This window comes from Tachysurus fulvidraco, chromosome 17 (assembly GCF_022655615.1).
Source record: "Tachysurus fulvidraco isolate hzauxx_2018 chromosome 17, HZAU_PFXX_2.0, whole genome shotgun sequence".
Classification (NCBI taxonomy): Eukaryota; Metazoa; Chordata; class Actinopteri; order Siluriformes; family Bagridae; genus Tachysurus; species Tachysurus fulvidraco.
Genome location: NC_062534.1, coordinates 22,230,904 through 22,258,403, shown reverse-complemented (window position 1 = coordinate 22,258,403; position 27,500 = coordinate 22,230,904). Strand labels below are relative to the sequence as shown.

At 39.1% G+C, this 27,500-nt stretch overlaps 3 protein-coding genes across 15 annotated transcripts in view; 1 reads left to right on the top strand and 2 right to left on the bottom strand.

The window, feature by feature from the left end:
• Positions 1-4,007: 4,007 nt before the first annotated feature.
• Positions 4,008-10,066, top strand: LOC113635677 (NADH-cytochrome b5 reductase 2). The gene is made up of 9 exons (XM_027135241.2): positions 4,008-4,143; positions 5,268-5,426; positions 6,865-6,937; positions 7,213-7,319; positions 7,500-7,629; positions 7,844-7,927; positions 8,042-8,127; positions 9,394-9,493; positions 9,753-10,066. The coding sequence occupies exons 1-9, from the start codon at positions 4,135-4,137 to the stop codon at positions 9,923-9,925; spliced, it is 921 nt and encodes a 306-aa protein (XP_026991042.2). The 5' UTR covers positions 4,008-4,134; the 3' UTR covers positions 9,926-10,066.
• Positions 10,067-12,075: 2,009 nt separating this feature from the next.
• rep15 (RAB15 effector protein) lies at positions 12,076-12,795 on the bottom strand. The gene has a single exon (XM_027135368.1). It carries the CDS (start codon positions 12,793-12,795, stop codon positions 12,076-12,078), a length of 720 nt encoding a protein of 239 aa, XP_026991169.1.
• A 3,919-nt stretch (positions 12,796-16,714) lies between these two features.
• ppfibp2b (PPFIA binding protein 2b) overlaps positions 16,715-27,500 on the bottom strand; it is a 79,675-nt gene continuing 68,889 nt past the window's right edge. For 11 of the 13 annotated variants that reach the window (XM_047802348.1, XM_047802353.1, XM_047802352.1 and 8 more), the window contains 11 exons: positions 24,753-24,785; positions 23,038-23,070; positions 22,805-22,940; positions 21,609-21,728; positions 21,130-21,283; positions 19,452-19,563; positions 18,987-19,075; positions 18,770-18,892; positions 18,552-18,683; positions 18,211-18,399; positions 16,715-17,406 (listed from right to left, as the gene is read on the bottom strand). In XM_047802348.1, coding sequence (XP_047658304.1) covers positions 17,212-17,406; positions 18,211-18,399; positions 18,552-18,683; positions 18,770-18,892; positions 18,987-19,075; positions 19,452-19,563; positions 21,130-21,283; positions 21,609-21,728; positions 22,805-22,940; positions 23,038-23,070; positions 24,753-24,785 — 1,316 coding nt within the window. In that variant the 3' untranslated portion in view covers positions 16,715-17,211. The remainder of the gene's footprint in view (positions 17,407-18,210; positions 18,400-18,551; positions 18,684-18,769; positions 18,893-18,986; positions 19,076-19,451; positions 19,564-21,129; positions 21,284-21,608; positions 21,729-22,804; positions 22,941-23,037; positions 23,071-24,752; positions 24,786-27,500) is intronic. The other 2 variants (XM_047802351.1, XM_047802354.1) reach the window with 2 other exon arrangements.

Sequence of the window (27,500 nt, the reverse complement as noted above, 5' to 3'; positions counted from 1 at the left end):
AAGGTTGTGAGCTCCATGGTGATGAACAGTCTGAGATTTATAGCATAAATACCAAAACTACCAAAGCATAAACACATGATTTCAGTGCTCCTCATACGACCTCTCAAAACTTCTTATCCACTTTCCTGGAAAACAAGTAACCAGCCATCTACAAAGTGACCAATATTAATATACAAAATGAAAAATCTTGGATCTTTCTTAGATAAGGAAGTGTTTCCTGAGTCCTGAATCCTCGTTTCTTGTAAAGATCTGGAGATGGAACATCTCTGAGAGGATTTATCAGCCACTTTAGATATAATCTGTGTCCATGTTCAGATTGAAGGTCTTTCTCATGTCCCGCTCCACAGTGGTGGTGTCACGTCTTCCTGAGGAGCTTTAAAACCCAGACTCAAATGCAGGACGTTCTTCATGCATTTTATTCGCGTTTCACAACATACCCTGGGACAATAACACGCAGAAATGAAGCGTGACACCCAACAATGTCGAACAAAGACTGATACAGAGGAACACATTTGGGATAACAAGACACTGGTGGAAAAACACATCATTAGTTGTGGCCTATGGTTGACCCTAAGGTTGTGGGTTTGAGTCTCGGCCCGGCTATACCACGATATCAAGGCACCGAACCCCCCCCACTTGCTCCCAGGGTGCTGCAGCATAAATGGCTGCCCAATGCTCCGGGTGTGTGTTCACGGTGTGTGTGTTCACGGATGTGTGTGTGCACTTTGGATGGGATAAATGCAAAGAACAAATCCTGAGTATGGGTCACCGTACTTGTATGTCACGTCACCTTGAAGCAGCAAAAAACACCCTCTAGTGGTCTGGTAGGGAATTGTCTCAGAAGTTCCTGACAGGTGGTTAAATTGAAGCTCATGTGAAACTGGACATTCAGGGGAATTCTTAAAGAATTTGTAGTGTTTCATCAGTATTGCTGTTTTTCTCTACAATACGAGGGGTTCATATATCCATAGAAAAGTTCCCAAAAAAAAAAAAAAACCCCAAAACAACAGACAGTTCATCATTATTTTTTTCTCCATACGAACGATTATTGTCAAAGTAAATAGTGAAATCAAACCCAAGTGTTTGTTCATAATCATCTAAAATATAAAGGTGTTTATCTTCAACCACTAAAATCCAGTATAAGGTTATCAACAGAGAAAAAACACCTGACTCATTTTAGATCAGACTCACAGCTGGAAAATCATTCATCTCTTTACACTGATTGAAATTGTCAGTTAAACAGGTCCATGACTGCGAGATCAATAATAAACCTAATATTATTGTTCATAAAGATGGATTATGACGGTAACCAAATTATATAATATATAAATTCATTAATATGAAATTCATCTCTATGACTTGGTTCATGACAAAAAATAGAAAAAATGTCCAAATTAGTAAGATAAGACAAGACAAGAAAAGACAATAAAAGACTAGATGAGATAAGATAAGATATTATATGATATAAGATAAGATAAAATAAGACAAGACAAGATAAGACAAGACAAGATTAAATAAGACAAGATAAGGCAACACTAGATAAGATAAGACAAGACAAGATTTGATAAGACAAGACAATATATGATATGACATAGATAAGATAAAACAAGACAAGATTAGATATGATAAGATAACATAATACAAGAGAAGAGAAGAGAAGATAATCCTTTATTCATAGTACAATGGGGAAATTTGAATAAAAATTCAAATTTCAAATTTCAAAACTTGAATAAAATTCAAATTTCAAAATTCACAAAAAAAAAATCTAATTTCTAGGCTTCAAGCATTTCCACTTTCTCTAAACAAGACCTGTTGACTCACCAGTGATAATTTATGCTCTCATGAACTTACGCTGCCCTCTAGTGGCCATATCCTTTTATTACTCAGCAATTGGATCATTTTATATTGCCGAGTAATAAAAGGATATGGCCACTAGAGGGCAGCGTAAGTTCATGAGCGCATATGAAGCAGTGAAGAGGGATTAACATAGCTGCTCATAGATACATACACTAGATGTCGCTTTGTTTACGGCAGTACATTGGAACGAATGCGTCAATTGAGCCGCCATCTTGGTACAGGGGACCGTCCTCCTCTTAATGCGTTAGCGCCAATGTAAGCAAAGAAATAAAATCACCATAAATCGTCATGAATGCGATTTCCATTTTTTTTGGTTCGTTCCAAAGGTCAGACATGTATTTATCATTATGTCTAGAGAAAATTTAAGGTTTTGATATCAAGATAATCTACTTTTTCACAATATAATGCATAGTGCTAGTAGGTGTAAGTTTATTACTTACATTCTTCCACTTGAGTACTTGAAATGAACAATCACTACTTACCTTATAGCCTACTGCATGCGACACTGCTACAATGGTGTGACTATACATGTTCATTTAAACATTTAAATTGTATTGGTTTATTAAATATGATACACAAAGCAATTTGCAGGTGGAAGCAAATCACAAATTTGAGAGGGACATAATGTGAAAGTTAGATAGTCAAGGTGCCAAAGACTGTTAAATCTTTTATTTATTTATTTCCCGCAATACTTTTACCACATTAAATAAGTATGTACTAAAGTCACATAAACCAAAAAAAAAAAAAAACAAAACAAAAAAAACAAAGTTTGACTTTGAGGCTGAACTTATGTGTTACACTGCCAAGCTAACTGGTGACATCCTTCTAGGACTGTCAGCTGAGATAACCATTAAAAAAAAAAAAGTGTTTAGTGTCCCTGCAACTTGTCCATGACTGACGTCTCTGTTTATCATTTGGGAATCTACAAACAGATTCAGATTCTGATTATTTTATTTAATACCATGTCAGCAATCAAAAGCTATTCTCATGGCAAAAATTAAATTACAAAAACACAAATATCATATAAATACAATAAAAACAAAAGAAATATAAACAGCAAGTCATATTATACAATTTTTTATTTTAAATTAACATACGATAAAAAAAAAAATAAAAAAAATCCAAAACCTTTTCAGGCATAATGTCATTAAATATGTCCTTAAGTGAAGTAACTTGATAAAAGAGCATTCTGCTTGTGTTAAGTTCAGGACAATCTAATAAAATATGTTTGACAGATAAGGGAATCTTACAGAACATACATAAAGTTGGGTCTTCACTTTAAAGCAAATAAAGAATGGGTCAATATTTAATGTCCTTATTAAGAGCTTCGGAACCTACAAACATTGTCTGTTTTCCTAACTGTCAAAAACTAACGGGTAACTAGCATGGATTAGCTGCGGTCATTAACCAAGGACTAAAACAATCCAACTTGACCAGAAATATAATTTCCTAACATTCAATATCATAAAACACATTCTCACTTGTGAAATGTAATCCCTTGCTGTCTGGTTTTTATATTTCTTTTGTTTGAACATCCAAACGCAGCACAGAAGTCCGGCATCGTCTGTGCATTTAAAGTACACGAGCACTGTACAAAGATGGCGGCGGTTTTGACGCATTTTTAGGACCCCAAGGCGACATCTATGTATAGATATCTATGATAGCTGCTGTTCATAATATTTGCAACTCTGATGTAATAGTGCACAATATTATGGGATGTATTATGTGTACGCCTGGACTAAAGAGATACGTTTTTAATCTACATTTAAACTGGGAAAGTGTGTCTGAGCCCCGAACACTATCAGGGAGACTATTCCAAAGTTTGGGAGCTAAATAAGAAAACGCTTCCTCTATCCGGGGTTAAAAGCGGGCTTCAGAACGACAATAACCCGGGTTTGAGTGCAATGTGAAAAGTGTGCAGTGTTGCACATGAATATAATCAAGAATATAGAAATGAATAATCGCAGGCCGATTACTGAGACAATAAAAAAAGATCATTTAGGACCGCTGTATTCCACACACACAAGCATTGAACAGCTTCTCTCACGAGGTCGTGGGGTGATCGTACATCATTCCCACTCACAGCTCGGTTCACTCAAATAATCAGCTACCACTGGCCAGATCATGAAAGCACCACGGATCCCGTGTCGTGATTGGATAGAGTGTGACGGCTTACCTTTACTCTGCCTTTTCAAATGACTCAGTGCAAAGGTCAGCGTGGATTTGAGGCACGAAGCAGAAGCTAAACGCACAAGCGTACAGATCAGACACGAGAACATGGAGCTGGTAAGACTTTCCTTATAACATTCTTCTCAATTGTCTCAGTGACTAACACAAAGTAACACTAAGACTCTAACAGACTACTGCAGATATGAACTCAGTGTTATTCAGAAAGAAATGCTCTAGGATTTACAATTGTTTAAATCTCTTGCTAAGAAATCACATTCTGTATATTCTTATATTCCTATAACGGTTGTATTAAGTACATATTTTATATTCAGAAATATGCTACACTACCGGTGAGTGTATACACAGTTATTTACAGTTTCATTTTTTTTTTTCATTTTAATCAGCGTACATTACAGAAATATAAAAATTCAGAATAAAAAATATAAATTTTTTAACTGGATATTCACAGACACAGTAGTTTACATTAGAGCTTTTTGGATTCTTTATGAAAACAATCCAACTAATATTTAATGTTAATGATTTAAGCAGCGTTTGGCATTTTCTAGATTCTATCTATCTATCTATCTATCTATCTATCTATCTATCTATCTATCTATCTATCTGTCTGTCTGTCTGTCTGTCTGTCTGTCTGTCTGTCTGTCTGTCTGTCTGTCTGTCTATCTATCTATCTATCTATCTATCTATCTATCTATCTATCAATCATCTGTCTGTCTGTCTGTCTATCTATCATCTGTCTGTCTATCTATCTATCTATCTATCTATCTATCTATCTATCTATCTATCTATCTATCTATCTATCTATCTATCTGTCTGTCTGTCTGTCTGTCTGTCTGTCTGTCTGTCTGTCTGTCTGTCTGTCTGTCTGTCTATCTATCTATCTATCTATCTATCTATCTATCTATCTATCTATCTATCTACATTGTTCAATATTAATTGATGGATCATTTGATATAAATACGGCCCAGACAGGACCATGGTATTTATGATCATTTATAATCGCACTCTCTGCTGTCACTCAAATGAAGATGAGGTCCCCTTTAGAGTCTGGTTCCTAAGGGAACTCTTTTTCCTTGCCACAGTCACCTGAAGCTGAGGAATAATTAGGGATAAATATAAATAAATGCACATAAACAATTCATGTTCTGTAAAGCTGCTTTGTGACAATGTTAATTGTTTAAAATGCTATACAAATAAAATTGTAATTGAATTATGTGTTATAGATGTTTCCTGTGCTGATTGGACTCGCCGCAGTGTTAGTCACCGTTCTCTTCCTCTTCCTGAAATCGGGAAACTCTGAAAGTAGAAAAAAAGTGAGCAAGTTCCCTAAAACACTACAGGATCCCAGCGTTAAATATCCACTGCCCCTCATAGAGAAGGAGGTGAGTCGTGAAGAAAATGGAGAAAACACTCCAGTCCACTGACAAGGCTAAAACGATCATACTAATGCTATTAAAAACGTTATGGCATAAATAAATGACTTTATTAAACATCTACTAGAGTAATTAAAGTCAAGGTAACTGGAACGGTATAATTTGACACCTAGCGATGTTAATGATGCTGAATGATATCAAATGAATCAAATTAGTCTCATTATCATACCAAAGTAAAACAATTATCACACTATTAGTTAAATTGATTTCTTAGACAGTCTTTATTTCAGAGTTGAACTTTTCTTGCATGCATACATACGTTATGATCTTTATAGAAACGGATGCGTAAAACGATCGTAGCATTTCTTCTCTTTCTTCACTCAGTTTAACCTTACAAAGCAGAAACTCATATTTTTCGTTGTTGTTGTTAGCAATGATAAACATTTACCGTTATCACCTCATTAACAATTAGCACGGTAAAACGTAAGCTAAAGCTAACAACAGCTTCATTCCTAATATTTCAAACATTAGCTAGCATCAGGGCTCTCAAGTTTTCAAGACAGGCAAGCGTGACACCCCCCCTCCCCCCCCCAAGATCACTGGCCCCAATTTAATCAAATACAAAGTATATTAATTTGTGCGTGTGTGTGTGTGTGTGTGTGTGTGTGTGTGTGTGTGTGTGTGTGTGTGTGAGAGAGAGAGAGAGAGAGAGAGAGAGAGAGTGAGAGAGAGAGAGAGAGAGAGAGAGATTATGACTGGTGTTAGTTATTAAAAGTATTTGTTGCCTTTTTGGACACCTTTATCATGTGTAATGTTGCTCCCATTTAAAACAGTTCAGCACAAGCACAGACATTTTTAGGGTCATGATTGAGGACAATGTCCCGTCCAGAGACAAGCTGTTGAGGTTTTGTTCAAACCGACCATTGAAAATACCCTCACTAATGAATATATTTTTTTTTGTATTGGTTGTTGTGTTAAATCTTACCCAGATACAATAGTGCTATTTTCTGATTGGCTGTTGTGGAGCCTCTTTATTTGATTGGCTGATAAGTGTCAGGCTCGAATAAGAACTGAGACGCGCTTGATTCCTGCCCGGTTCCATAGAGACAGCGGTGCGGACTGATACATTTTGGGAGCTGTGGCTTTATTAAATATATGATAAATAGTCAAAAAGTTTTTCTGCGTGAGAAATACGATGTGTGGCGGGAGACAGTGACAAAAGAAACGAAATGAGTGACTGTCACTCTCGATGTGTCACACTTGACTAATACCTACTGTATATAACACTACAAGCTAGCTGAATGCTGGAATCAGGTCTCATTCTTACCATCATATCTGATTACAATCAATTATTTTATGAATGTTCAGTCCTTTAAAGCTTTCTGTCACCTTAATGATTCAGTATTTAGTTAAAAAAAACTTGTTTTGTTTGATTTGATCGTGACAGGACATAACACACGACACGAAAAGGTTCCGCTTCGGTCTCCCGTCATCTCTTCATGTGCTCGGCCTTCCAGTCGGTACGAACTCTCACACTCTCATGCTTATCTCAACAGTTTCTAACTCTGACTTAACTTTTAACTGTCTGTACTTTATTTTAATTGGTTTATTGTAGTCGTGTAGAAGCGTTTATGCTTCAATGCCATCACAGTTAACATCCAGCTAGCATGCTAGTTTACGTTTGAGAGATTAGAAATGAAGCTGTTGTTATTTAGCTTTAGGTAATGTTTTCCTTGTTTCCTTGGTGATAAAAGGTGCTATATTAATATCGATTCTTTCGTTTTCACCCTAAAAGGTCAGCATGTGTACCTGTCTGCCAAAATCAACGGGAATCTGGTGATCAGAGCTTACACTCCTGTCTCCAGTGATGAGGACCAGGGACACGTCGATCTGGTCATAAAGGTAGGAAGTAAATTTAATGTAGATATATAAAGTGAAGAGGTAGGGTCGGCTTCTTCACTACGAAATCGCCAATAACTCTTTAGATTTATATTGAACTTTATGTGAAATTGGTTCAAATTATTTCACTCACACCCTTGTCTTGCTTATAGAGATGTCATTTACACATTTTTTTTAAATTAGGTATATTATAAAAACACACACCCAAACTACCCTGATGGGGGCAAAATGTCTCAATACCTGAATGATTTGAAGATCGGAGACACCGTCGACTTCCGAGGGCCGAACGGCCTTCTGGTTTACAACGGCAAGGGTAAGAAAGAGCAAAGATTAATACAGTGCTAGAAGAAGGAAATTAATAATAATAATAATAATAATAATAATAATAATAATAATAATAATAATAACAACAAAGTTCAATTAACTGAAATGTTTAACTGCTACCATCAATTTATAACCAACAGAGGGCAGAAGAGTTTATTCTGAGTGTGAACTGAACTCTCAGTGATATATTATTTCTGTTTAAGGTCGCTTTGCTATACGGGCTGATAAAAAGTCAGATGCCAAGCTGAGGAAGTTTAAACATGTGGGAATGATCGCTGGTGGCACAGGTCAATAAATATAACATACACTTGTACATACAGTATATATCTCTTGAAACAGGGTATAAGTGCATACAGGCTCATTTTATATTGTATCTGATGTTGTTGGTCATGTATCTACAGGCGTCACTCCAATGCTGCAGCTTATCCACGCCATCACGGCGGATCCGACAGACGATACCAAGTGCACACTGATTTTCGCCAACCAGGTAAGTCACAATTGAATTTTTTTTCATTGGAAGTCTTTATTATCGTCACATAAACAGCCCAGTGGAATTCTTTCTTCGCATATCCCAACTGAGGATGTTGGGGTCAGAGCACAAGGGCAGCTATGATACAGTGGCTCTGACGCAGGGAGGGTTAAGGACCTTGCTCAAGGTCCCAACAGTAGCAGCTTGGCAGTGCTGGGCCTTGAACCCCAATCCTCCGATCAACAACCCAGAGCCTTAACCACTTTAGCCACCACTGCCCTTGAGCCATTAATTATCTTCTAGTGCAAAACCATGCTTTCCTTATTTCTGGACTGTCCCCAAGAATAATATTTCAGATGTAAGGATATCCAGCTATATGTTAACAATATGTTATCAAAATGTTAACAACAAACTAGCCAGCGAACTGTGCTGAGTGATGCATATTTACCTCATCTGTAACGATGGACCAGGTCATACCTAAAGATTAATATTAATAATATATAAAATGCTCATTTTAACCCATATGAAAACCACAATAATTTATCTCGGTGTTACTGAGCAACACTCCGGTGCCGACACATTTTAATACCGTGATTTTAGTGTGTACTTCATTGTAACTGTGGTTTATATACATTTAGGATAAACCCATTATACAGTAAATGTGCTAATAAGGAATAAATAACAAGCACAAATTTGGTCATCCACGTTGTATTATTCGCTGTGATTTTATGTACTGTAGCACATCAGGTAAGGGAAGGATCAGAAGACGCATCCAGAGCAACTCACATTTATATCATTTATACATCCGAGCAATCGAGGGTTAAGAGCCTTGCTCAGGGGCCCAGGAGTGGAAGCTTGGTGGCCCTCGGAAGCATCTGCAGATTTCAAGGCAGACAGATCCAAAAGCGTGAGGCAAAATTAAAGGTCAGGTACAGGCACAAGTTAGGCTAAAAGCAAACAAGAGTCCTAAATAAATAAAAAAATAGGCAAATGAAAAGAAAATCACAAAACACAGGAGCAAGGACAGAAATGCACACAATAACAAGGTTTGGCATCGACTGTTAATAAACAACACAAATTTTTGAAACCTAAATAAAACAAACAAACAAACAAAAAAAGGATCAGCTAACATCCGACATCTAGGAAGCTTCAGCCAACATAAACTCTTACAAGAAGCTTCTCAACATCTGGAAGTTAGTCAGAGTTACTCACTGGCCTTTTTTATTCCGTGACAAGATTTTATGTACGTTTTATATTTGCCAACACTGTAACTACCGTTCACAGACGGAGAAGGACATCCTGTTAAGGAAGGAACTGGAAGAATTCGGGAGGAATCACCCAGATAAAGTCCACGTGTGGTACACGCTAGATCGACCTCCACAAGGTAAAAACACAAGCAGCACCAACATGATCAATAGCTGGATCGAGTTTAACAACACGAGTCACACTGTAGGTGGACAACTACTGAAAGCAGCTTATGTGGACCGAGACAAATGTCCCTTCTGTGGGAGGGCTAAAGCATCATCTTGTCTTATTTTATCTTATATATATGTATATACTGTATATCCACATTTTATTCGACACCCGTCCAAAAGAACCGTACAGTATATATCTCAGTGTTATTGTTTCTGTTGATGCCCCAGGTTGGAAGTACAGCACAGGATTTGTGGACACATCAATGCTGAAAGCTCACCTTCCTCCTCCATCCGATGACGTGCTGATCGTGATGTGTGGCCCGGCCCCGATGATCCAGAACGCGTGCCTCCCAAATCTCACCAAACTCGGCTACGGTTCACAAAACACCTTCGCGTACTAACACACACGCTAACGTCATCAGAAGCGTTTGTAAAATACATTTTATTACATCAATAAAGCCACTGTGTCGGATATAATATTCAAGAATATCTGTATTGTACATACAAAAATAAATTAATAAAAAAAGAATCTGTTAACTTTATTTTATATTAACTTTATATAACAGCAACTCTGTTCCTAGTGCAGCTACAAAACATATGTATACATTAACAGGTTTGTTCTGATATGTTATCATTTCTATATTAATGATTAATTCAGAGGGATTTTTGGGGGAGATGCACCATTTTATGATATAGCAAAATTTTTTGTGGGTGTTTATTATTTTTTTTACAAGTAACATGAAAGGAAGGAGTCTCCAGTTTCAGCATGCTACAATGCTATATGTTATACTGTAGCTGCTATAGTATAACACGTGATACCATGAGCTTGATAATGATGTTCTCACTCACTCACTCATTTTCTACCGCTTATACAAACTTCTCGGGTCATGGGGAGCCTGTGCCTATCTCAGGCGTCATCGGGCATCGAGGCAGGATACACCCTGGACGGAGTGCCAACCCATCGCAGGGCACACACACACTCTCTCATTCACTCACACACTACGGACAATTTTCCAGAGATGCCAATCAACCTACCATGCATGTCTTTGGACCGGGGGAGGAAACCGGAGTACCCGGAGGAAACCCCCAAGGCACGGGGAGAACATGCAAACTCCACACACACAAGGTGGAGGCGGGAATCGAACCCCCAACCCTGGAGGTGTTAGGCGAACGTACTAACCACTAAGCCACCGTGTCCCCGATAATGATGTTCATAAATAATTTTTAATTTCATTGAACAATTGTTGGCAGAGATCGAAGTGGAATAATTCGTATCAGGACATGCTGTGGTAGAACATTAATCCAGGTCTGGATGGAAACATTCACTCAGCTTTATTGTCCATACATAATGGGGTATTTTATTATAATATGTATATAAATATCCATCCATCCATGTTTTGTGCATCTTATCCTACACAGGCTGTGAGGAAGACTATCCCAGGGGACTTGAGGAAGAAGGCAGGGGATGAACTGGATTGAGTGTCAATCCATCACACACACACACACACACACACACACACACACACACACACACACACACACACACACACACACACACACACACACACACACACACACACACACACACACACACACACACACTCACACACACTCACACACACTCACACACACTCACACACACTCACACACACTCACACACAACAGACAGTTTAGAAATGTCTATCAGCCTACAACATGTCTTTGAACTGGGGAGGAAACTAGAAAACTCCTCATCAGACCTTCATCCTCAGTGTCACAGGGGGCAGGAATCAAACCTACAACCTGGGAGGTACAACCATATTCTACGATGGCCCCCATGAGCTCATTCCTTAAACATGCATCCCGTTCCCAAATTTTCAGTTTAGTTGCAAAATATTTATTGAGTTACTTTAAACATGCATTTAGACAGAAAATGTCAAAGCAAGTTTATTTATACGTTTTGTTTGCGTTTGTAGATATGAAGCTAATAACAAGTCATTGAAGCTTAGTGCCCGGTTTCATGGTGAGCAAATTGTATTGAACACTGAGAATTTATGGCTGAAATCTTAAACATCTACTCATTAGCAGTGAGAGACAGTCTCGACTTCTGTTTCTACAAATTAAGTTTGGACAAAGAGCTGGTGACTGTGTCTGTGTGTGTATGTGTGTGTCTGTGTGTGTGTATGTGAGTGTGTGTATGTGTGTCTGTATGTGTCTGTGTGTGTCTATGTGTGTGTGTGTGAGTGTGTCTGTGTATGTGTGAGTGTGTATGGGTGTGTGTCTGTGTGTGTGTCTGTGTGTGTGTGAGTGTCTGTGTGTGTGTGTGTGAGTGTCTGTGTGTGTGTGCGTGTGTGTCTGTGTGTGTGTGCGTGTGTGTGTATGTATGTGTGTGTGTGTGAGTGTGTATGTATGTGTGTGCATGTGTGTGTCTGTGTGTGTGTGTGTGAGTGTGTGTGTGTAGCATTGTGAAATTACTGTGAAAATTTCAGGCTGTATGTCCCAATGGTCCCTCGGTTTTGACATGTGTAATTAGCAAAAGCAGCTGATGACGGTGAACATGAGTCTTATAACCTTATGTGAACTTGACAAGCATTGTTAGAGGGTCATTTTCCTTCTTATTAGCCACCGCATGCAGCATCCCAGTGGCAGTAACAAAACCCTTTGCCCCTTTGAAAAACCCCTCAATAAACTTCTGATCAATTCTAACGCACTTCCCAAGGGCCTGATGCAGGTTGTTACTCAGCAGTCCACAGATGTTCCCAGGATTCTTCTTATTTCCAAAGAAGAGGAACAAAGCAAAGCAGCTCCTCCCAATTCCAGCACAGAACTCCACCAGTCTCTCAGCTCTGGTCCCTTCAAATGGTTCTATCTCTACACTGGAATGTTCCTTATAATCCTCCTGAGTGTTCTCTGCAACGTGTAGGACCTGCACAGCAATCTGGATTCTGGGGTTTTTACTGGGTGGATCCAGCACAGCCCAGACCCAATCGGTCCCTAAAAGAAACCTCTGTCCATGAGTCATCACAGTGCAGCTGAAGGTATCGGTAAGGTTCAGCTGGAAGCTGCGCTGGATGTAATTCATTAGGAAGATCTCCCGCAGGACCGCTTCGCTTGGCCAGAACTTCTTATCTGGGTCTGTGAAGTGAAGATACTCACAGGTCCTGGATGTAGCTACATGGATACAGTCGCTAAAGAGGGAGCAGTATGATGCAGTTGATGGTTTATTGGAGCTGGACCATAGGGACTGGAATACCCTGGGTTTGTTCTTGGTTTGGTTCTTTGTTTGGTTCATCTTGGTTGATCCTGGGTCAAAGAGTTGTTTCCTTGATGCACTATGAAAATGTGATTCGGTCATGACAAATCATATACAATATTGTTATTTAGTTAAACAAGTAATGACAGTCAGTATCAAGGTCAATCAGCTCTTAGCTTATCGACAACATGCTTATTGACAGCATGACAACATTGACAACAAGTCATTATTTTAGCTGAAATACTCACCAGGATCAGTCTTTCTTTTGTGTTTGGGGAAAGAGAAACTCTGTCCAGCTCTTTCTTCTTCTCCCTGGATTCCTATCAAAAAACTAGTTTAAGGCAGAATAACAAACTGGGATCCTCCTTAGTAAGATCCTCCCAGAAGCAGAACCGTCCATCTGCTCAGTGGGAGTCTTCTCGTTAGACTCGTAAGTAAAGTCTCGTTTACTTTTGATTTATCCTTTTTTCGGCTTAAAGCTGCCTGGACACATTTGCACCCATTATTAGAGGGATTTGTAACAAAAAGGACAAACATGGGCTTGTTTCAATAACATTGCACTTTAATGCTTAGAGACTTTACTCTGCCATTGTGTTTATGAACACAGTGTTTTGTCTTCGTAAAGTAAATTGTCCATAAATCAATAGTTATATTAGTTTCTCTCTCCATCATTTGGTGTCCAAAGTCTGAGTCGACCTACATCTTCTTTGCTGATTGGTGGCCGTAAGCTTGTCTTATTTGTTAGCTACAGAGGCTAATAACGAATCAAGCTAATCGACTACAAGAATCAGACCAATTTTATGGGATCGTTCATCTTTAAGTGCAGGAAACTCATTCTTTTGATGTAATACATTTATTTAAGTACAGATTACTTACAGCTACGTGTATAAGGTGACAGTCCCTAAAAATATTTCAAAATAAATAAAAAATAACACTAAAATACTCATGATGTATGGGAATATACTAGTGGAGTGTCTAGAAATATTCAATGAAGTATTTATCAAGATTATTTTATCATGTTGTGCTTTTTTTTTTTTAAATTGTTAAACCTAATCCAAAAATACATCATGCTTATGAAAATATACATTTAAATATACCTTAAACCTATAGAACTCTGTGCTTACCTTTTATATATACAGTATATATTATTATACATCCACACAGAAAAGTACTGCTGATACAATTTACTAAAGATGACAGTAATGATGGCAGTGTGACTGAAGCTCAGCGGGGTGTAGTGGGTGTGTATTGAGTGTTGGACAAGCGCCGGTGTTCGAGTGCCATCAGATTCGGTCTGTTTCTGGCGGATTCTGCAGGGAAGTTGGTTTGTTAGGGCGAGGTGTGAGGTGAGAGCTGAAGGCTGGATCAAGTGTCAGGGACGTTGTGGGTTATCAGTGAGGAAACTGGGGTCTGATGCAGGTCAGGGAGGTAGCGGTGTTAGCCGAGCGGCGTTCGGTCACACCATGGCAGTGTGGCTGCGTCTCATTCCCCTCAGAAGGACGTCTCGGCTGAGTAAGTGCTGGAAGCGAGAGGTGAAGCAATGGCAGGAGTTAGAGCGCAAAAACAAAAAAGCCACTCTTAGACCTGGAGTGTCATTATTATGACTTAAGACCATTCATTCATTTTCTACCGCTTATCCGAACTTCTCGGGTCACGGGGAGCCTGTGCTTATCTCAGGCGTCATCGGGCATCAAGGCAGGATACACCCTGGACGGAGTGCCAACCCATCGCAGGGCACACACACACTCTCATTCACTACGGACAATTTTCCAGAGATGCCAATCAACCTACCATGCATGTCTTTGGACTGGGGGAGGAAACCGGAGTACCCGGAGGAAACCCCCGAGGCACGGGGAGAACATGCAAACTCCACACACACAAGGCGGAGGTGGGAATCGAACCCTGGAGGTGTGAGGCGAACGTGCTAACCACTAAGCCACCGTGTCCCCTGACTTTTTAGACTGACGTACAATCTTTGCAGACAGAGAATATTTCAGGACAAGGAATAAAAGTAGACAAAATATTTTGTATATTTTTTGTATTTTGTATATTGCATTTCTGTCAAAGTCAAAGCGAATAAATTGGCAGAAAAACGTTTTGTTAGTTTTGTCTGTTTTCTGCCAGATATAAATCAGTATAAATCAGTTTTTTAAACTCCAGCTTTTCCTTTTCCGTTTTAATAATGATGCTGCTTTATTAAGCGTCACAGATCTTCCCACCTCCACTTTTTGTTCTGTTTTTAATTTACTTTGTTTCCAACACCAATTTTTTTATTAATTTTATCTCCTGTTTCTACCTGTTTTGTCATTTCCTGTTTCTGTCATACGTCCTTATTACCTGCACATTTCTGCATGTTACCTGCCCTGTGGTTAGTTCACTTATTTAAACCCTCGTGCGTACGCTAATCTTTGTCGCAACGCTACTAATCCTCTTGTTTTGTGTGCTCTGTGCTCTGTTTGTTTTTGGTTTTTTTTGGCCCAGAATTTTGTGACGTTTTTGGATTTTTTTTTTTTTAATTATTACTACTTAAATAAAAATCTCTCTTGTACTTGTGTCTAATCCTGTGAACTCCTGACACTAAGACTTTTCTTTATTGATCTTCAAACTATAAAATATATTTTTTCCCCTTACCATTTTTCAAGGCTTTTAATAATTAAAAATTAAACCCAGAAGCCTGTAATTCTGGATCACACATTTACGGCATTTAGGAGACACCGTTATCCAAAGCGACATACATTTTTATTTTATGTTACACAACTGAGCAACTGATGGTTAAGGGCCTTGCTAAGGCGCCCAGCAGTGGCAGCTTGGTGGACCTGGGGTTTGAACTCACAGCCTTCCGATCTGTAGTCCAATGCCACTGATCTACCACATCCATGTATTTAACCTCCAGGACAACATGGTTACTTCATTGGCTTTATATGAGCTGATATGAGGAGAACAGAAACTAAACACATGAAGCTGTAGCTTCTTCTTATCAGGAGATGAATTGAATAATCATACAAAATTCAAAACGGCAAACACGACTCTATTAGGGTGTTAATGAGCCAGAGGTATAATTACAGCAGAAGGATGAGAAAGACTCACTGTGAGATGGTTAATGCCTTCTGATAATGCTTCAATCTGCATCACTGCTCCTTTCGTTATCTGCATCTGAAACGTCGAGCCATTCATCAAACACCAACGAAGAAAACATTGAAAACCTTTGAAATTATGCAGCTAATCAACACTTAAGCACAACAACGGGTGATAAATGAACTGAATGCGAGCATAATTAAAAAATAAAAACATCTAGTTTGCACGGTTGAGTGCAAAAGTTTGCACCCTCCTATTTTGTGGACGGTAAAAGATAACAAGTGAACATTTACGGTGTCTGTTTACGTGCATGAAAGATTTACATCAATTTCAAGCTGTTATCTTTGATGAGAACAAAAATCTTAAATTAATTTAGACTTTTTTTCTTTTTTTCATAATTTTCCAAACTATGAGGGAAATTATGCAGTGTGACCTGATGAAAAATATATTATTAAAAGATTCTATTAACTTTCTTTGATTACTTTCTCTTCACGCTAATAATGCTAACAATACAATGGAAAGTCATTTAGGGGGAACAACCAGGCAACATAAATTAAATAATATTAAATCTCTTTAAAAAGGAATTAAATTTTCATAAAAATGAGAATGAACAAATTGCAAGAAATTAGAAATATAGATGTTTTAAAAAAAAATACCTATTCCATTTTGAAACAATGTTTTTTTGTTCCTACGTGAAAAACGGGTTGCCGGATCCATTAGTAAAAAGAGGCTAATGAATGTTATTCATGCAGGTCAGTGTGTTTCTAAAGCACTTTATTAAGGACTTTTACTTTGACATAAACTGTAGTGTACTGTACAATTGCGAGATTCATTCATTAGTATAAATTGGGACTTATCTGGAAAAATAAAATCAACCATAAAATACAGTGAGTGATGGATTAGGTTTATTGATTATTATATTTCATAGATTTCATCTCTTTTACCCATTTATAAATATATACAATGTTCTTTGCAATATCCATTGTCTATAAAAATATCCCCTTGAATATGGAAAAGATATAAAAATTATCCCTAAAATTGATTCCTGTTAAAATTCCTCACTATAAATATTAAATACATGTACAAATATTGCACAAGGTCATCAATCCTGTTTCCCCCCAAACAGCACAAAATTCTTAAATGGGTTATAAAATGGAAGATGATGACGTGACGTGATATGATCATCGCAGTAAATCATACAATTATGAAAGCTCAGAGTTCACAGTGAGTCTGTCTTCGTCACTCGGTAACACGTCGTGTTGGTGAGTGGAGGATGTTGGGATTAGATGATGGCACTGAGGAGGTGTGGCTCAGGAGATCAGGGAATGAGTGAATGGAAGGTAAGTTGGTGCTGAGCTCAGGGGGAGGTGGGTTATTAGTTTAGTTCGAGCCCAGTACAGGCCCCACCTGTTCCCTCCTCTCAGGGTCCCGCTCCTGCACGCCCGCGTTGGGCTGCTGGGAATCGCTAAGCAGTGTCAGAACCTTCGGTGACTCCAGAGGGCAGATGTAGTTGCTAGGGTCGTCAGGGCGCTTCTTTCGGAGCTGGCTAAAATTGGAGAAACCGATTTTCTTTGGCTGGAGGAAAAACAGAGTGAGAGGCAACAGTGATTATAAACACAATAGACGCAAATATTCAGCCATCAAAAACTTTAAGAAATAACAACGCTTCTAATTATTTTGACCGAATATGTCTAGCAAGGATTTGTTCACAGTGCCAATCTAGATCGTTTTAATTCGTCTAGACCGTTTGTCCCATTTTCATTGCACCTCAAGACCGTTATTCCTAAGGCTGAGTCAAGCTGTTAAGCTGAGTTAAGCTTCCATAGTGAGGATTTTTTTATAGGAGGATGCAATGTCTACCTTCTACCTTCCTGCAGAATTCAGCTCTGCCTAGAACGCCTTGCTCATTCATTCATTCATCTATTTTCTACCGCTTATCCAAGCTATTCTCGGGTCACGGGGAGCCTGTACCTATCTCATCATTGGGCATCGAGGCAGGATACACCCTGGACGGAGTGCCAACCCATCTCAGGGCACACACACTCTCATTCACTCACACACTACGGACAATTTTCCAGAGATGCCAATCAACCTACCATGCATGTCTTTGGACCGAGGGAGGAAACCGGAGTACCCGGAGGAAACCCCCGAGGCACGGGGAGAACATGCAAACTCCATACACACAAGGCAGAGATGGGAATCGAACCCCCAACCCTGGAGGTGTGAAGCGAACGTGCTAACCACTAAGCCACCGTGCCCCCCCCCCCCCATGCCTTGTTCAGCTAATTTCAATATGGATCGATGATCTGTATACTGTACAACAAGCTCAGTCAGTTCTGGGAGTGAACTACAGAGTGAAAGCTGAGACAGATGCAGTACCCGGACTTTAGCTGTAGTGGAGAGAGGTGTGTAGCTCTGAGACTCCATGTATTCCTGTTTCTCCAGCTGAGACTGAGCTCCCACTAGAGAGTTGAAGTTGGTGTTGAGGTGTCTCCTCAGCAGGGTCTTCTGGGGCGGGATGTTCAGAAGCATCGCCAGTGTGTCCGAGTTAAAGCGCGGCTCAAGGATCTAGACGTCCGAATAAGAAAATTAGAGGATTATTCATGCACACACTTCGGTGTAAGCGGTTGAGACAAATTAGCATTCAGTAGGAAGCACAAGACATAAGGCTGTAAGCATGTTTGCTGCTCTGGCTTGAAATCACAGTAAATGTGACTCACGATGAGACCCCCGTGCACGCCGCTACCCCTCAGGTTGGGAGCATATTCAGCTAGATCTACTGAGCGAAGCCACTCCATCACACGGTGATTCGACCACTGCACCACATCCGAGGGTGACGTCAGCATCTGTGACTGTGAGAAAGTAGAAACTTCAATTCAGTGGTTTTGATTATAGTGCACTGATCTTAAAAAAAAAAAAAAGGCTTGCTTTGCCTCACCTCGTCCCCTGGTCTCCTCTTCAAGCAGTTAGGGTTGAACTTGTTCACGTACAGCACATGGATGGCACATTTAATGCTGAGGTGATGTAGCTGGCTTGTCACTTTAAGAATCAGCAGGTCGTTCTGAGGAAAGTAAAGCCACATCAGAACGACGCCTTTGTGTAAAGTTAAATACGAGCAGCCTGATTAAGGGACTGATCCATATTGAGGTGTTTACCACAGTGAGGTACTGCAGCATCCTCCCGTCCACACGGCCTTCATGGAACTGGTCTTTATACTGAGGTAAACCGATATCGTCCAGCCATCCTGCAAGATACACCAACCAAATCATACAGACGGACACATCAGACATCATACAGTTTACTGTGCGATTCCTCATCAGCACAATCTGGGATTAAAATGATGGTATCTGTGGAATTGGATTGAATTCGATCCTGCGATGAATCGATTCTTTATTCATCTTTATACATCTCCATTTCTATGGATAATGTGTATTATTTTATGGCATAGATCTCCTTTCTTTCAAAGACAATATTTTTAATAAACATAAATGTGTATTTTCCTTATAAATGTGGTATAATGTCAATATAGAATATTGAATATATCCCTTTGATTAGAATTTGAGCCTAAATTCATACACACATGATTTGAAAGTTAACTGCAGTCATCGCTGAATACTCACGTGTGACCCAGATGTAGTCGAGCTCTGCGGATTTTTCACTCTGCCGCGTGGTGAAGGAGTGAAGGGCGAGCTGTAGCTTCTTTCTGTGCAGCGGGTGTTTCATTCCCAGCTCCTAATAAACCAATAGAGTTATTAATATGTTTGATGTAAACACTTCAAAATATTACAATATTCTTAACCTTCAAGATTAAAGATATCTCAGAAAGTCTATGGCATGGTGTCAAGGGTGTTGTTTTCAGAAAGCCAATGCAATAATAATAATAATAATAATAATAATAATAATAATAATAATAATAATAATAATAATAAAAACAACAACAACAAAAATAATAACAACAACAACATTAATAATAATAATAACAACAACAATAATAATAACAACAATAATAAAAAACAACAATAACAACAAGAACACCACCACCACAACAATAGTAATAATAATCATGCAGTATGTTGTACTGTAATAATTAACATATCATCATATTATATTGCATAGTGTGTCAAATAAACACACTTACCACAAACATCTGTGCTAGTCCAAAATTTGCATATTACATAATAATTAACATGTCATACAGTCATTATAGTATTAATGAACTGCATAGAGTGTAATAAATATTAATCCAATATCACATTATGACTAAACATGATCTAATTACGACGTTATGACACCTACTATACATCTAGACTGCTGTATGAATAATATTTACTTGTGCTGTTGAATTACGTTTAATCTATCGGTTATTTTTGTTTAACCAAATGATCCAGACCTGTTTGTTATTGTATGTGAGACCCACAGGAGAATACTAGTGCACATTTCAGGTATGATGACAAGTGTGATTTGAGAACTGTAACTGTGCTTGACACAGTCGTCAGTGTTAATTAGCCCTCAGCCAACACCCCCGGCAGGTGAAAACAAAGATTGAGCTGAAATGACAATGTGGAGCTGCAGGAACAACTGATGACGGTCTGGTCTGTGAGGAAGAGTGGATTTGAGTTGCAGTGACACAAATTAGACAGAAGGGAGCATGAGATCATCTCAATACTACAGCTATGTCTATGTACGGGACTGTATTTAATCCCACTCTTGCGTACTGCGGAAGGAAACTTGATGGAATCCCACTCGCTGACATAGACACTCTTAAGCAATCCTGCTCACCTCAGAAAACACTCTTAAACATCACCATCCTGTCCTTTGGCATTCTTGACCAATATATCACCAATTCATGCATAAACAATTGACCGATCCCACTCACTCCTGCAGATATTCAACCAATCCTGTCCATTTATCCAGACACTCCCGACCAATCCTGTCCCCTCCTGCACACACTGCCTGTCAATCCCACCAATCCCTGAAGACACGTTTGACCAATTCTGGCACGTCTCCAGATATCCTTGACCAATCCTATACACTCTTGAAAATCCCAAATGCTCCTGAATACACACTTGCTCTCGATCAATCCAACCCTCTCTTGCAGACACTCTTGATCCATCTTTTCCATTCCTAGTCACACTCTTGGTCAATCCCACCAACCCCTGCAGACACTTCTGACCGATTCTGACACTCTTCCAGACATTATATCCCACTAGCAGATATGTCATTAAGATAAAATATCCTTATTGCCTCTGTGTAGGTCTTTCTGTCTGTGTGTACATCCATGTGGTTTTTAGAGCGTACCTTTTCGAAGTCATGCGGGGAAGCCGAGAGGAGAATCTGTCCACTGCTCACCCACTGACTGGCCATGGGGATGTACTGTCCCAGCCCATAATCTTCCAGCCAGGCACACACCTGATCACATGTCCACTTTGAGAAGGGAGTGTTGTTCATATCTCTGGAAGAAAAACAGCTTTTTGTTTCTTAAAAGTAATCATTCGTTTGTATGAACCTGATGTTACCAAATAACTTTAAAACAGCTTTGCATTTCTGGTGATCTTTCATAGATCACAAGAGTTTTACGATTCTATACACACTCAGCGACCAATTTATCGCGTTCACTTACCATATACGTCACTTTATTCGCTGATGACGAATGTGGGAGGTATGTTTGATAAAACTAGGAACTGAATAATGACCTCAAGGCTGCAGGGTGTACTGAGTGTGTTTTTATTATTATCCCCTAATATCCTGGCTGACTGTCTTTGGCATGTCAGGCGTACCGTGCTGAATCTCTGTTGCTCGCGCCTGCTAGCCGAGGACCCGCTGTGGACCGCACTCCTCCCCTCTTGAAATCGTCCACACCATCTGCAGGCAGACCGCCAGACTGCGTCCTTCTGATCCTGACGTAACAGACGCGGCAGACGTACATAACATAATTGTGTGATTTAGAGCACAACAGAGTGGAATTCTTGAATCTAATTGGTTAGAAGGTTCAGATCAAATCACGGATCTGTGTTAATGTGCTCGTTTAAATACGTCATCGTTTCTATAGTAACAACTTGCACAGGAACGTGTTTGAAGGATGCTCTGCGTAAATGGAGTTTTCCAAATTTGTTTGATATGGTGAAATTTTCCATTTATTTTGATTTCAAAATAACAGACACAAACAAAAATGATGGGTTTGTGTGTAACAGATTTCTTGGTAACACAACAAACTCATTCATTCATTTATTCATTTTCTACCGCTTATCCGAACTTCTCGGGTCACGGGGAGCCTGTGCCTATCTCAGGCGTCATCGGGCATCGAGGCAGGATACACCCTGGACGGAGTGCCAACCCCTCGCAGGGCACGCACACACTCTCATTCACTCACACACTACGGACAATTTTCCAGAGATGCCAATCAACCTACCATGCATGTCTTTGGACCGAGGGAGGAAACCGGAGTACCCGGAGGAAACCCCCGTGGCACGGGGAGAACATGCAAACTCCACACACACAAGGCGGAGGCGGGAATCGAACCCCAACCCTGGAGGTGTGAGGCGAACGTGCTAACCACTAAGCCACTGTGCCCTCAACACAACAAACTGCATTTGTCTTATTAACTTCAAAAGAAAAAAAGAAAGAAAGAAAGAAAGAAAGAGAGTCTGGTTGAAGGAAGGACTCTTCATGATAACTTTCCCAGACATTCCACAACATTACATTTAAATGGATAATAAGTTCAATTTGTCATTTTTAATGAATGAAAACTGTTAGCGTCGGTAATCGCTTTGGTAAAAATAAATACACTTGACACTTGATGCTATTACTGGAAAATGACTGACTTTGAATCGGTAAAAATGACTCTGCTTGATGTCGAGCTGCATCACAACACCGTGTAGATGATTATTTCCCCAACACAGAACGATATTACTACATTTCAGTACAAAAGTCAACGGAATGAAAGAGACAAGTCTGAACTCAGAGGGTGTCTTACTTTCCCCACAGTTTCCTGATGCCTTTTTGATTCTTCCTATTCTCAGGAGAAACAGGCGACTGCTGGCCCGAGTCCATGCCTGACGACAGGGGCGATATATCCGACAACGTGGACTCGTCTGCTTTCTCCGACTTTGCTGAGAAAACAGGAGGCACCCATTTTAATCCCTGTTCCTGTTTGGAAATTCACCAAGCCTGCACTTTGCTTATCTTGACGATCTGAAATTTACCCACCAGCTGTGAAAAGCTCGAGTTTCCCACGTGGTGCTGAGGCATGTGTAAGAGGATAGAGAGAAACACAATGTTACAGTGCTGGAGCTATTCAGCTGGAGCTAATGCTTGCTTTACTGTATGCTGATAGGCGAATGCTGCTATGCTGCTGTGTGTTGATTATGTCAAGTAATATCTTACATTTTGAAGCTTTTAAACCTCTATTAGCTTCGAATCAAAGTAATTTTTTCCAGGTTACTATTGATTTTGTTTATTTAGCATTAGAACTTTTTTGTTCATAAATGATTTTATGAATTCATGAATGTATATAACATGTTTAGAAAAGAAGTTCAAAACAATAAAATTGAGAAAATAGTTTTATTATCAATAAAATTCATTCAGTTAATATTTTAGCAAGCACTTTATTTATTTATTTTTTGCTTTGTCAATGACGCAATGCCTGGTTTACTCCCTATTTGTTTGAGGTGTACAAACTTTTGCACTTCATCTGACCCGAATTTCCAACATGATCTTTAGAGCGCAAAAGGAAGGAGTTAAAAATCACTGGGACGTCTAAATTAGGTTTCAACATTTTCAACATGTGACAGATTTGTTTTTATTACATCATAATATAAATAAACCTATCATGGTTCAGTATGCAAATTTGAAACAGGAAAGAAGGAGGGGCATCTTATGAGCTGAGGGTTTTGGAAATTCAGAAAGCATTATTTGTCTAATGGCAAAAAAAAAAAAAACAACGAAATTATTAATGGTAAAAAGCAGGGGCGGTTCTAGCCTTTTTTTAGGGTGGCTTCAGCCCCCTGTCTGTGATCTCAGCCACCCTAAAACTATAAGTATAATTTTTACTTTCATAAATAAAAAATAAAAATTACGTTAAAATGCAGGACATGCCGTCAATGGGAAAGAAAATTATTTATCAGTTTGATCCAAGAGCAAGTTTTTTTCTTCGCTTTTACACGTGTGCGTTGTAGTCTTTCAAAAGTGCGTCTTCAGCTGTCTGCTTTATTTGAACGGAGAAGCACAGGTACGCGCAGCGTGCACGCGCAGTCAGAGCCGGAGGCGTTTATCTATAACGTTAATCGGCGGAAAGACTCAAAGACGGCAACCAAAAGCAGTGAAATGTCACTATTCTTATTGCCAGAGTTGTAGCACAAACAAAATATTAATGCAAACAATCCATTCAATACTAAATAAAAATAACATTTATTGATTTGGTCTTTGTCTTGTGAATATTTGTTTATTAATGACTGCATTCATTGGACACACTGTTTGTAGAGAATGCACACATACATGAACTGATCTGATTTAAGACTGACATCATTACATCATGCATAAAATTTTGGTGTCCACTTTTGCCATTTAATAACACCATAACTTTTGGCTTACTATGTGGTCATATAATATATAATATAAAAGTCTTCTTGTTTTAAATTCTCACTGAGGGCTAAAACCCCTAAAGATGAAATCCTAGAACCGCCCCTGGTAAAAAGCATAAAGGTAAGTAATAGTTTTATCAATTAATAATTTGATAGATTTGCTTTTTTTTATTTAGTATTTAAGCCAAAAAGCGTTATTGATAACCCTGTTATTGAGCCGGAGAAACACTCCGTGCCTATTTCTTTCGTAACGTTTACAGTTCTACTTCTTTACAGGCTGTTTTTCTTGCTTTAATGTGTTGTGCTGAAACTGAAACGGAAGCGAAGGCGAGAGTACGGTACCTAACGCCGGGGCGCTGGCACTCCTGCAGCGATCTTCACACCAGAGAGCAAAATACGGCAGCGAGGAGACGAGAGCGGAGGCAGCCACAGTGACGGAGAGCGGGATTAAAGAAGAAGAGCAGCCAATGCAGAAACACCACGGTGTTAGGGACAGTGAGAGGAAAAGAAGCTGGCTTGTGATTAGAGCTGGTGGATTACAGCAAGAAGTATGTGAGGCTAAAAATGTGTCATTTTATATTGAAAAAAGAAGAGATTTAAACATTAAGTGAAACGTACACGATTCTGTCCTAACAACCGACGTTTCTTTATGTACTAGTTCATGCATCATGCAAATTTCATGCATCAAACTGTATCAAGAATAAGATATAAAATTTGGAATTCTGGGATTTTGATAGATCATAGTTAGATCCAGTGGTGTAGTCTAGTTTTTTGTAGTGAGTATACTGTGACCCCCCCCCCCCCAGCCTCATACGCACCCATCCTAGAGCGACACCCCATAGGCACCACCACACTCACTGATGCATAAAATATGCATCTACATGTAATTGAGAGCATTATTAAAGACTGCTTATGTGTTATCAACACTCCAATTTATTATAATTAACAAAAGACAGTCAGCTGATAAAACCTGTGCTCCAGGTCCCATATACATATAACATTTAAGGCTAAATGTAATCAGACAGTTGGCAGCACCCATTGACTTACAGTAGGAAAAAATATAGACTATGAAAGTCAGTGGGTGCTGCCAACTGTCTGATTACCAACATCTTTCAAAATATCATCTTTTGTGTTAAACAGAAGAAAGAAACTCATACAGTTTTGGAACAAATTGAGGGTGAGGAAATGAACTTTAGTACCTTTAAGGTTTGGGTGAACTTTATACCTTTAAGAGCTACATTTAGCCTTAAATGTTATATGAATATGGGAGCTGGAGCACAGGTTTTATCAGCTGTCAATTTTCAATGTACATTTAAGAGTGAACAATAAACATTTGTTCAGTTTTATCACCAACACTCTTTCATTGCAGAATATTATGAACTGAATGAACTGGTAGTTTACAAAGCTTTCCAAATACATTTGTACTCGGGCTGTGGGTGAAATGTCACCCGAAGCTGCTGTAGCTTTAGGCTCAGGCTTGTCTGCTTTCGTTTCATGTCTTCTTTTACATTAGTTAGTTAATTTCAAATTTGCGCCAAAAACACCGCCAAGCAACTCATTTTCCTCCTTGGTAGGTGACGTCAGATCAGGTCACAGGCCACGGAAGCCCCAATGGTCAAAAAGCGTTAGTGATTCGCAATCGCAACCACAGTCTGTGTTCGCAACACAGTGCGGGGTGAATTTATGAATGAAAGTTCTGTCACAAAACGATATTGTTACGTATCCTCACGCTTTTTAAGTGGGTACACGGAAATCCTTGGCATTTCCTAGTGGGTATACGGAAATCCTTGGCATTTCCTAGTGGGTATACGGAAATCCTTGGCATTTCCTAGTGGGTATACGGAAATCCTTGGCATTTCCTAGTAGGTATACGGAAATCCTTGGCATTTCCTAGTGGGTATACGGAAATCCTTGGCATTTCCTAGTGGGTATACGGAAATCCTTGGCATTTCCTAGTGCGTATACGGAAATCCTTGGCATTTCCTAGTGCGTATACGGAAATCCTTGGCATTTCCTAGTAGGTATACGGAAATCCTTGGCATTTCCTAGTGGGTATACGGCGTATACCTGCGTATCACATAGACTACACCACTGGTTAGATCGTTTTTTTTTAGTGTCAAATATCCGAAGCAACAGGAAGAAAGCAGTGTGTCAAAAGCCTGGATTCATTAAAACAGTGGTTCTCAACCAGTGGGGCGTGGGGGGCGCTGACACTATCGCGGGGGGCGGAGGAAAAAAAATAAAATCTGAAAAAAAAAAAAAGTATTTTTTTTTTAATCACTAAACTACTGTCATCAAAAGTTATCGTTTTGTATATACAGTACATAACTCCTGAATAGAAATTAAAATGTGTTCGGACTGGTTTGTCGATAGTGAGCGCGGAAATACGGGTGATAAGCGGTTTTATTAAGCGAGTCATTGAGTCGTTCATTCAAACGATTCGTTCAAACGGCCGATTCATCAAGAATGAGACAGATGTTTGTGAATGGGTCATTGAATCTTTGACTCAACCGATTCGTTCAAATCACTGAATCATTAAAAACACGATTGAGTGTTGCTGTGAGACGCGCTATGCTGTGAGCTTTGTTTGGACGAGCTTCTGTAAAAAATGCAGATGATATGCCTATTACTATTAGGCCTAGTAATAATAACAATAATAAAGCATAAATTAATATCAGAGGTCTGGTGCCAATTCCCAATTATAGCAATAGCCTAGTGATAATAATAATAATAATAATAATAATAATAATAATAATAATAATAATAATAATAATAATAATAATAAACAATAAAGCATGTAACCTCATATAATGATATAGCAATAGCCTAATAATGATGATAGGCCTACTACTCATAATAATAATAATAACAATAATAATAATAATAATAATAATAATAATAATATCTATCTATCTATCTATCTATCTATCTATCTATCTATCTATCTATCTATCTATCTATCTATCTATCTATCTATCTATGCAAGGTGGTGTGTGTGTGTGTGGGGGGGCGGCGGCGGGTGTTTAACTGCAATGAACCTGCTTTGGGGGGCCCAGCTTGCAAAAGGTTGAGAACCCCTGCATTAAATGA